The 12,567-nt window shown below is 38.7% G+C and overlaps 1 protein-coding gene across 1 annotated transcript in view; it reads left to right on the forward strand.

The window, feature by feature from the left end:
- The window catches only part of sh3bp5b (SH3-domain binding protein 5b (BTK-associated)), a 38,412-nt gene extending 27,469 nt beyond the window's left edge, over nt 1–10,943 (forward strand). Inside the window, exons 4-9 of the mRNA XM_061915397.1 lie at nt 4,660–4,824; nt 4,887–5,017; nt 5,088–5,130; nt 5,191–5,416; nt 5,485–5,763; nt 10,449–10,943. Of these exons, the coding sequence (XP_061771381.1) occupies nt 4,660–4,824; nt 4,887–5,017; nt 5,088–5,130; nt 5,191–5,416; nt 5,485–5,763; nt 10,449–10,648 (1,044 nt within the window). The 3' untranslated portion in view covers nt 10,649–10,943. The remainder of the gene's footprint in view (nt 1–4,659; nt 4,825–4,886; nt 5,018–5,087; nt 5,131–5,190; nt 5,417–5,484; nt 5,764–10,448) is intronic.
- The last annotated feature ends 1,624 nt before the right edge of the window (nt 10,944–12,567 follow it).

The raw sequence follows: 12,567 nt of genomic DNA on the forward strand, positions 1-12,567 counted from the left end.
TTTCGTTCTACAAAGCCTTCCCTAAGCTTCAATGCCTTTTTTTAGGGGCACTCGCCTTTTTGTATAACATGGTTACTCAGCCGAGCTCTAGACAGCACCGTCACTCAACAACGGCACATTTGCAGACTTTAATTTTTTGCAAAAAATATTTTTACCCCAAATAGTTGAAAGGACATAATCTCCCACGGTCCACCAGAGTGTCTCTCACATTGGTTGAAAAACATTGGCCTAAACTAAACAATTTGCTGCGGCTTTTATGTCCGTAAAGTTGTTTTGTTGTTGAGCCTTTGGAGCGGAACTGCATTTTTTGTTTTTTTGTGGGAATCTTGCCGATCAATCGCAAGGTTTATGTAAGACAAGTTCACATGTTTTTCTTTTTAATCCATTCTAAAGCGTAAATAAACAAAAGGCAAACAATGAGTGACACTCTGTTCCGCCTATAAAGCACTCTTAAAAACAAACAAAAAAACTCCAAGGTTTTATTTACACGCTGTAAGTATACATGTAATGTAGTAACATTCTTTATAACATGTCATATTTACCTATTTTGATCATTTTAAGCATACTGCGGCGTATTAATTTCACATTGCATCCCAAATCAGTGGCCCTGTGGTTAGAGTGTCCGCCCTGAGATAGGTAGGTTGTGAGTTCAAACTCCAGCCGAGTCATACCAAAGACTATAAAAATGGCCATTACCTACCTCCCTGCTTGGCACTCAGCATCAAGGGTTGAAATTGGGGGTTGAATCACCAAGAATGATTCCCGGGCGCGGCCACCGATGCTGCCCACTGCTCCCCTCACCTCCCAAGGGGTGATCAAGGGTGCGTGTATGTGACAATCATTGGTACTGGATCTTAACGTTAACTATTTCCTTCAACAACAACACTACAAACTACATGAGAGAAAAAAAGACTTACTTTGGGCCAAATGATCAGAAACTTTTTTTGAGGCTGAATACAAGGAGGATGATCTACAAGTTTTAGGAGCTGTGTGCTAAACAGATGCATCGTTCGTGATGTAACATTATTGCTAGGTGTTAAAGAAGATATACAAACCTAATCAAACAATCACCTGATGTACAAGGTCTGCTCTCACTGATGGGATGTTTATATCTTGCTGTTTTAAATGAATAGTTAATCACAATCCTCACGTTTAAAAAAACAAGAGTGTCTTACTCGTCATCTCCGTGTCTAAGTTGGATGTCAAAGTTGACCAACTTGTGGGTTTATGTCCACAACCTTCTACTATCTAGGTGAGATCATCGAGAATGAACTTTCACCAACACCAAGGCGATGCAGAAGCTCAGTATGTCAATATAACAGCATAGACTAGTTAGCTTTCTGTGATCACAGCGCTTGCTAAAAAGTTAGATGGTGTTTGCTCTTATAATAACAAGATCACTAATACTTGGTTAATATTCAGGTCACATGTCAGTGGAGTATTGGTTGGTGCTTTTTGGATGTTTTTTTTTTTTTTTAGAGTAGGTTCTTAACCTTTTTGACCTTAGAGCCAAACTTTTCCACAACAGACAGGCCCACTTAAATATTAACACAGAATTAGTAATTTTACTCCTGATTTTGATGGTATTCAATAATTACATCCAACCTACAGTACTTACCGGTTGTCAAATGATATGAAACAATTTGTTGATCTCAAACAATGATCATTTATTTCACACATAAACCTTAACCTCAGGTCGGGCTGATTTCCAATAAGCACTAAACCGATGAAAAATATATGTACTGCTAAAATAAACTAAAATATTATTAGCAATTCATGTTTCCTAATTAAGCTTCAAGTGAAAATACAGCTTCACGACTTAAGTCATAATTTTTGCGCTTAAGAAACCTCTCTTTGACTTTGGCTCCAGACTTCTTCGGTTTGTTTGACATTGTCATTACTGCCACAAGTGGTATGAATGTGTATAGCATCTGAGCTGGGAAACATATTTTTTTGTGGCGGCACAACAATGGCCCTATGGTTAAAACCACTTCATGGGGACAATAGTCTACTCCCACTAGCTGCATTGTTGCCGTATTTTACAAATCCATCCATCCATCTAGGGCTGGGCGATATGGCCTTTTATTAATATTGCAATATTTTTAAGCCATGTCACAATATACTATACATATCTCCATATTTTGTATTAGTCTTGAATGAACACTTGATGCATATAATCACAGCCGTATGATGATTCTATGTGTCTACATTAAAATATTCTTCTTCATACTGCATTAATATATGCTCCTTTTAAACTTTCATGCGGAGAGAGAAATCACAATTAAGTCAGTTTACCAAAAGTGTATTTATTAAACAGTTGTTAAGCAGTGGCACAAACATTCATGTCATTTCCAAAACAGAAAGTGCAAGATTGTCAGACATTTTAAAACAAGCTATGAGTGCACTTTTGTGCATGATGTCACTAAGATGACATATCGAAACAACACTAAATTAAAGTGCACTTTTTGTACAGAACGCCACTACAATAGTTTATAACAAATAAAGTGCACTTTTTTGCATGATGTCACACAAGATATTTCAATAAGTGTCAAATAAAAATGAGCTGCATAATAGGAAATCAAATAGTGTATGTCCTTCGTTATGTGGTAGGTTAATGCGGACGTTATCTCCTTCTGTTGTTGACTAATTTTTTCGTACAGTGTTGATCTAGAAATGGTTGCTTGGGCATTTAGTTGGTGTGGCACCGAACGGAGATGTTGACACACAAAGTTTCAAGCACTCTTCATTCTCTAGCGGGTGACTTTTCAAATGATGCCTCAAATTGGCAGTGCTGCTACTTTTTGTAGCAATGCTTTTGCCCCACACTTGACAAATTACGGTTGTCTGTTCCACATATTCCAACTTGAAGCCAAACCACCGCCAGACGATGGACCCGCTGCTGTTTTTCTTGGGAATTAATTCTTCATTCATTTGTTACCCGATTCGCACCTTCTTTCTCTCGTATTACCACTCGCACCACTCCGCTAGCATCACAGCTAATGTTACCCAAGCTGCTACCTCTCTGCTCAGCGAGTGCGTATGACGTGACAGTATGTGACGTATGTAAGAAGGTGCGCTTGGTGTCTGTGAGAAGGAGAGAGCAGAAAGAGTGGGAAGAGCCTGTAGGGTAATGCCCGCAGCTAAAAGCAACTGCGTGAGAACGTATACTCCAATATCACGATATAGTCATTTTCTATATCGCACAGAGACAAACCCGCGATATATTGAGTATATTGATATTTCGACCATCCCTTTGTTCTTTCTTGTCTCCTTCTCACAGACAGCAAGCGCACCTTCTTACATACGTCACATATGTATCCGCCCTTGCGGAGCAGAGAGGTAGCAAACTGGGTAACATTAGCTATGGTGCGAGTGGTAATACGAGAGAAAAAAGGTGCAAATCCGGTAAAAAATTAAGGAAGTTCTGTACAAAAAGTGCACTTTAATTTAGTGTTGTTTTAATATGTCATCTTAGTGACATGCACAAAAGTGCACTTTATTTGTTTTAAACTATTGTAGTGGGTTCTGTACAAAAAGTGCACTTTAGTGTTGTTTTGATACGTCATCTTAGTGACATCATGCACAAAAGTGCACTTTATTTGTTTTAAACTATTGTAGCGGCGTTCTGTACAAAAAGTGCACTTTAATTTAGTGTTGTTTTGATATGTCATCTTAGTGACATCATGCACAAAAGTGCACTTTATTTGTTTTAAACTATTGTAGTGGGTTCTGTACAAAAAGTGCACTTTAGTGTTGTTTTGATACGTCATCTTAGTGACATCATGCACAAAAGTGCACTTTGTTTGTTTTAAACTATTGTAGCGGCGTTCTGTACAAAAAGTGCACTTTAATTTAGTGTTGTTTTGATATGTCATCTTAGTGACATCATGCACAAAAGTGCACTTTATTTGTTTTAAACTATTGTAGTGGGTTCTGTACAAAAAGTGCACTTTAGTGTTGTTTTGATACGTCATCTTAGTGACATCATGCACAAAAGTGCACTTTGTTTGTTTTAAACTATTGTAGCGGCGTTCTGTACAAAAAGTGCACTTTAATTTAGTGTTGTTTTGATATGTCATCTTAGTGACATCATGCACAAAAGTGCACTTTATTTGTTTTAAACTATTGTAGTGGGTTCTGTACAAAAAGTGCACTTTAATTTAGTGTTGTTTTAATATGTCATCTTAGTGACATCATGCACAAAAGTGCACTTTATTTGTTTTAAACTATTGTAGTGGCGTTCTGTACAAAAAGTGCACTTTAATTTAGTGTTGCTTTGATACGTCATCTTAGTGACATCATGCTCAAAAGTGCACTTTATTTGTTTTAAACTATTGTAGTAGTGTGCTGTACAAAAAGTGTACTTTAATTTAGTGTTGTTTTGATATTTCATCTTAGTGACATCATGCACAAAAGTGCACTTTATTTGTTTTAAACTATTGTAGTGGCGTTCTGTACAAAAAGTCCCCCCTTTCCCTTCATCTCCCGAATTCGGAGGTCTCAAGGTTCGCAAGTGTATGTAAACTTTTGAGCATGACTGTATAATAACTATTAGAACAAACAACTTAATGGATCCTAAAAGTGTTCACGGGATTATTTTGGTAGCGTCACAACCTCACTGAATGTTGACCTTGACAAGTGTCCCCGTGTGTCCCTCAGACCCAGCTGGAGGCCCAGAAGGCCACCCAGGACTTCCAGAGAGCGGGTGAGATCCTGCGTGCCGCCAAGGAGACCATCTCTCTGGCGGAGGAGAGCATCCTGGAGGAGGACCGGCGCCACTTTGACTCCGCCTGGCAGGAGATGCTCAACCACGCCACCCAGAGGGTGGGTTTGTCACTCCGCCTTGATTCGCGAGCGTGTCCGTGACCTCTCATTGGCTCCTGCAGGTGATGGAGGCGGAGCAAGAAAAGGCCCGAAGCGAAGCGGCGCACAAGGAGACAGCGGCCGATCACACGGCGGCCGTGGCGCGCATGAAGCAGCTGGAGAAGAAACTGAAGCGCACCATCAACAAGTCCAAGTAAGACTCCAACTGACTGCTTGCTGCACTTGGTTGCCATGGCGATCACCTGACCATTCCTCCTCCGCAGGCCCTACTTTGAGATGAAGGCCAAGTTCTACCTGCAGCTGGAGGTATGCGAGCGCCGGCCACTGCGTTTGTTGGCACGCGCTGACTCTGCGTCTTCTCCGCAGAACCTGAAGAAGACCGTGGACGAGCGGCAGGCCCGGCTGTCCCAGGCCAAGGCCGAGTACAAGGCGGCCCTCAGGAACCTGGAGACCATCTCTGACGAGATCCACGAGCGCCGGCGCAACTCCGCCATGGGCCCCCGGGGGCAGGGCGTGGGCGCCGAGGACGACGACGACGGCGGTGGCGAGGCGGACGCCACCAACTTCAAGATGGAGTCCGACGGCATCTCCAGTAAGACACCATTGCCCCCACCGTCTTGTTTCTGCCGCGACTCCACCCCTCTCTGGCGCCCCCTGCAGTGATGTCGGTGTGTCTGGACGACGAGGCGTGCGGCGTGGGCAGCGTCACGTCGGAGGAAGATTCGGAAACCCGCTCCACGTGCAGTCTGACCTCCACCCGCAGCAGCCCTCAGGAGCTCCTGACCTCCGACCTCTTCACCTCCGCTCCACCCTGCAGACCCTGCAGCCTGGACCTCCCCGCCTCTGTCTCCTTGTCCGACTTTGGCCTCATCTCGCCGATACTCGGCCCTCGCAGCGAGTGCAGCGGAGCCTCGTCGCCCGAGTGCGACGTGGAGAGAGGTGGGTGATGGGAAGGAGGACGTGGCCTATTCATACTTTGTACACACGTACTACAATGCTTCCACTGGGATTTGTCAAAGTCACATGACCTCTTGGTCCTGTTTTAGAATCAGGGGGAAAATGCTGGTTGATAATAGGACACGCCTTAGTATGATGTCATCTCTTTGGCCACACCCTCTTAATTAGCATTTAAGATCATATCGGTAAATGCTGTGTTCATACTGTAGGTCATGTAGTAAACCAAAGTACACTTTGCACTTCACCTACTGCATGTACTTAGTATAGTTATGTAATAATATTCAATATTTGTAAAGCACTTTTCATTTAATTACATCTTGAAATATTACAGAACAAAGCAATATTTCAAACTGTAAGAGATGAGTCATAAAACTGTTAGAGTACTGATGGCATACAAAACTGTCAAGAGTGTTTAGATGATGTCACTAATACTTGGTCAACAGATTTCAGTTTGTGTATAAATACTTTTTGAGTACAGTCAACTAGGGCTGCAACTAACGATTAATTTGATAATCGATTATTAATCGGATAAAAGAGACAAACTACATTTCTATCTTTTCCAATACTTTATTTAAAAAAACAGCATACTTGCACCATGTCCTTTCGACTTGCCAAATAAAACAAGGCAAGTGTTACAAATTTTTTTTTTTTTTCTATAAAGTGCACCATTGTCATGCTAGCAATAATTTGCTTAGGGGAATTTCAAACCTGCCTACTACCTATTCCAACCATTCTGCAATGTTGGATGCTGAATGTCTTTCCTCTAGTGGCATGGTTGTAAGGCAGATTGACTTCATGTTCCATTCCCTCCGATGTAGTGGCATGTATTGCCAAGGTAGGCTACACTTGTCCACACATCAGTAGTGAGAGCAATTTTGCTCTGGGTGGCTTTTATGTCAGTCTACACTGCATGGAATGTCTGCTCGTACTTCCTCTCCATCAGTTTGGAGTGTAACCAGGGTTGAGGACGTGAATCATTTGTCTAAAACCTTCATCCTGCACCATTGATAGTCACCTCATGTCAGTTAGCAACATAGCATAGGCTAGCATCAGTCAGTGCAGCCGCTTGCCGTGATGTGCACTCCTTCCTTTGTACCAAGTCTCTAATGCTGGCTTGTTTCTTTCTGAAATGAGAGAAACCATATTATGAACATACATAGTAGCATCATTTACATGTAACTCAATACATACCCAGTTGATTCAATTAATAATTTCTGACATAAAAGACAAATACGCCACAAAATAAATAAATAAAAACGCTAAATTAAATAAATAGACATTGAAGTTGCAGAATACACCAATAAAAACACAGACATGTAACTCATCAGATGAGAACTGGATCAGATATTGTACACGTTTCTGTTGTGAATAATAAAAGATTCACTTTAGGCTACTTCTGAATAATAGCATGAAATATTCCAGCACCTTCATAATGTTTAGTTGTACTAAAGTGTCACTCAAGTCTAAATATATTTATATAGCTTTATCGATCCATTTTGAAACCAACCTGAGATATTTCTGTACGTTACGTTTATTTCCAAATTGGTAACCGTGCATTTTCTCTCTCTCAAACCGGAGTCAAATGTGCCGGAGACACATTATCAGCCCCGCGTTGCAACAAAGGGATAACGTTAACGTTACTCACAAAAAAGCTGAAGTTATGAATGCCTGTTGCAACTCAAAACAACACAGAAAATCAAGACGTCAAACTATCCAAAAAGTTCCTAACACTCTGAAAGTTAATACACAACAGTTGCTGCCTTAAAAAAAATCTCCTCGTTAACAAAAGATTAAAAACACACAAAGACGGACACAACAGATCAATGTACTCACTATGGACTGAAAAAAGTTACGTACCGTGAGTTTTGCCTCTTCATCCATGGGTCCTCTTCAGGTGCTGCTGAAGTAATGTTGTCCTATGTGCCACGCGAGGTCTATGCTGCACGTTTTGCAGGAAATGTCTTCTTTGAAGTCTTTAAAGTAAAGTGTTCCGACACTTTTGACGACTTAGGTTGTATACTTTTCTCCATTGAAGCAATAACCTCGAGATGTTTCTCCGCTAGACTATCCTTACTGTTTTCCTCCGCCATTTTTCGAATGTTTCCAGCTAAGGAGATAACCTCCTCTCTGATGCAGTATATAAAAAAAAAGTTTAGAGCGAAAAACTAAATAATAAAAAAAATAAGCCTCAGCGCATGCCCATTGCATACAGTCAACGAGTCGATGACTAAATTAATTACCAACTATTTTTATAATCGATTTTAATCGATTAGTTGTTGCAGCTCTGCAGTCAACACAACTTGCACTAACAACCACCAGCATTTTAGTCACAATAACCTTGATGACATTTTCATTGTGTTACTTCCTTAGTACACTGTGTACTACTTACTCACAGTAGTACTGAGAGTACAGTACACTGTATACTCTATCACAGTAGTACATTGTGTACTAATACTGAAAGTACAGTACACTGTATACTCTATTAGTACACGGTGTACTACCGAGATTAGTACACAATGTACTACTATTACTACCGAGACAAGTAGTACACACTGTACTACTACTACTAGCGAAATTAGAAGTACACAGTGTACTACAACTGAGAGTAATAGTACACACTGTACTACTACTGAGAGTAGTAGTACACAGTATACTACTTCTCTCAGTAGTTGTACACTATTTATTACTGAGAGTAGAATACACTGTACTACTACTACTACTGAGTAGTAGTACACAATGTACTCCGATCTCAGTAGTAGTACAGTGTATACTACTACTCAGTAGTACAGTGTGAACTGCTACTGAGTAATAGTACACAATGTACTGCTGACAGAAGTACACCGTGTACTACTGAGAGAAGTAGTACACTGTGTACTACTACTGAGAGTAATGATACACTGTACTACTACTTTCGGTAGTACAGTGTGTAATACTACTACTGGGTAGTAGTACTCTGGGTAATGGTACAGAGTGTACTACTCTGTAGTAGTACACTGCGTACTATACTACTGCTCTTGGTAGTACAGTGTGTACTTCTACTACTGAATAGTAGTAGTACGCACTGTACTATTAATACTGAGTAGTACCACCCGGTAGAAGCACACCGTGTACTACTTGTCTCTGTAGTACAGTGTGTACTACTATTCTCGGTAGTACAGTGTGTACTACTACTGAAAATAGTAGTACACAGTATACTCTGCTCTCAGTAGTAGTACGCAGGGTACTACTGAGTAGTAATACGCAGTAGTAGTAAGCAGTACTGAGTAATAGTAAGGAGTGTACTATTATTACTACTACTGAGTAGTAGTACACCTTGTACTACTACTACTACTGAGTAGTAGAAATCAGTGTACTACTACTGATTAGTAGCACGCAGTACTACTACTCTGGGTAATGGTACAGGGTGTACTACTCGGTAGTAATACCCTGTGTACTACTCGTCTCGGTAGTACAGTGTGTACTACTTTCAGTAGTAGTAAAGTGTGTGCTACAACTGAGTAGTGATACACTGTGTACTACTACTCTGGGTAGTGGTACAGAGTGTACTACTCAGTAGTACACTTGTGTACTACTACTCTTGGTAGTAGTACACTGTGTACTACTTGTCTCGGCAGTACAGTGTGTACTACTACTACTACTACTGAGTAATAGTAGTACGCAATGTATTACTACTACTGAGTAGTAGTACACTGTACTACTAAGAGTAATGTTACTGTGTGTACTGTTCTGTGTAGTACAGAGTGCTACTTGGTAGTACACTCTGTACTACTACTCTGGGTAATGGTACAGAGTGTACTACTCAGTAGTAGTACATTGTGTACTATTTGTCTCTGTAGTACAGTGTGTACTACTACTGAAAATAGTAGTACACAGTGTACTCTTCCTCAGTAATAGTACAGTGTGTACTACTACTCTTGAGTAAGTAGTAAGCAGTGTACTACTAGTACTACTGAGTAGTAGTACGAAGTGTACTACTACTGAAGTAGTATTACAGTGTGTACTACTACTCTGGGTAGTGGTACACTGTGTACTAGTCTCTGTAGTACAGTGTGTACTACTACTCTTGAGTAAGTAGTACGCAGTGTATTACTACTGAGAGTAGTATTACAGTGCGTACTACTACTCTGGGTAGTGGTACAGAGTGTACTACCTGTCTCGGTAATACAGTGTGTAATACTAAGTAGTAGAACACAGTGTACTACTACAACTGAGTAGTAGTACGCAGTGTACTTCTACTACTGAGTAGTAGTATGCAATGTACTATTACTGAGTAGTAGGACACTGTACTACTGAGAGTATTGTTTCACTTTGTACTACTGTTCTGGGTAGTATAGGGTGTACTACTCAGTAGTACACTGTGTACTATTTATCTCAGTAGTTGTACAGTGTGTACTATTACTCTTGAGTAGTAGTACACAGCGTACTATTAAGTAGTAATACACAGTGTACTTCTACTACTGAGAATGGTACACTGTACTACTTCTCTCCGTAGTACTATGCAGTGTACTACTACTACTGAGAGAAGTAGTACACTGTGTACTAATACTCCCAATACTGCACAGTGTACTACTGAGTATACTCTGAGTAATACACATTGAATGCAAATGTTGAGTGATGCAAAAAAGAGGAATAGTGCGTGATGGTCACATGATCCTGGTGTGTTGCAGGTGAGCGAGCAGAAGGGGCAGAGGTGATGTTGGACAATGTGCCCGTCGTCAAAGGCAACAAGAACTTGATTGTGGGCAGAAAGAGAAGTTTCAACCTGGAAGCTGGCTTCAGCTTCCTCAACCTGCGGCGCCAACGCAGCGATGGCAAGAACACGGACAAGTTGTCACAGAGGGCCGTGGTGCTGGTCCAAGGACTGTGAGGACAAGGTGTCCCAGAGGGCCCTGGTGCTGGTCCAAGGACTGTGAGGAGAAGTTGTCCTAGAGGGCCATGGTGCTGGTCCAAGAACTGTGAGGACAAGTTGTCCTAGAGGGCCATGGTGCTGGTCCAAGAAATGTGAGGACTTCATCTTACTAGCAAGACTGTTGGCAACCTTTGCACTTTTGACAACTTCCTGGACTTTTGTTGTTCTTTCTGGTCGTATTTCTTCACCTTAAACGTCTTGTGCAAGAGTCACTTGTTGTGTGGACGTTCAATAAAGACAATTATGAAAGGTCCTTTCATTAGGTACAACTGTGAATTGTGTCCCACAAAAGTATTGGGACGTCACGTGACAGCGAGCTCAGTAAAACACTTTACAGCATTTTCTTGGTAACATCACGACCTTCACATTAATCAAATTGAACGATTGATGACTGAACTTTTTTACAAGTTGATGACTTCATTAACGTCACAACGGAGCAGACGAGGACAATGCAGCAAATTGTTTTGACACTCACGTGTCTTCTTACCAAGTAGACCACTTTTGTTCTTTTCATCGCGTATTACTGAAATGTTTACTTACTTTTTGTCAGAGATCAAGTCAAAAGCTTGTTTTTACAGCTCTGACGCATTGTACTGTATTGATTCCTATTTGTGTATATATATTCACAAATATACATCTATTCATATATATATATATATATATATACACTTACATATATATATACATATACATGCATATATACGCATATATATAAATACATATATACACACATATACATACATACAAATATGTATATATATATATACATATAAATGTGTATATATACATATGTATACATGTATGTATACATATGTGTGTATGTATACATATATGTATATTTATGTGTGTATATATATATATGTATGTATAAATATATGTATGTATATACATGTATATATGTATGTGTATGTATACATATGGATAATGTTTATATATGTATATATACATGTGTATATATATGTACATATATTTGTATATACATTTTATATTTATGTATATACATGTTTATATATGTATATACATATACACATATATATGTATGTATATATACACACATATATACAAATATATAAACATATATATATACATATATACATTATACATATATGTTTATATATGTACATATATAAATACACATATATATGTGTATATTTACACACATAGATTATATATACATATGAATATATATATACATGTGTGTATATATACACATATATATACACACATATAAATACATACATATATACATACACATAGACAAATATACATATACACACACACATATATATATACATACATACACACATATTTATACATATATGTATACATATATAAATATATATATATATACATACATACATATATATGTGTATGTATACATATATATAAACATATATACATATGTGTATATACATATGTTTATACATATATATTTGTATATATGCATAAACATATGTACACATATATGTATGTATGTACATATGTATGTATGTATATATATGTATACATACACATATACATATATTTATATATACACACATATATACGTACATATATATACACATATATATGTAGATGTGTATATACATGTATATACACATATATATAAACATACATATATATGAACATTTATATATAAATATATACACACCAATGTATGTATATAATATTTATATATACACACATGTAGATATTTACAAGTATACATATATACACATGTATATATATACATACATGCATACATATATACATACACATATATACACACATATATAAATACACAAGTATACATACACATACATACATAGATGTATACAATTAAACATATTTATACACATGTATATACACATGCATACATATATATGTATACATATATA

This window comes from Nerophis ophidion, linkage group LG11 (genome assembly GCF_033978795.1).
Source record: "Nerophis ophidion isolate RoL-2023_Sa linkage group LG11, RoL_Noph_v1.0, whole genome shotgun sequence".
Taxonomy (NCBI): Eukaryota; Metazoa; Chordata; class Actinopteri; order Syngnathiformes; family Syngnathidae; genus Nerophis; species Nerophis ophidion.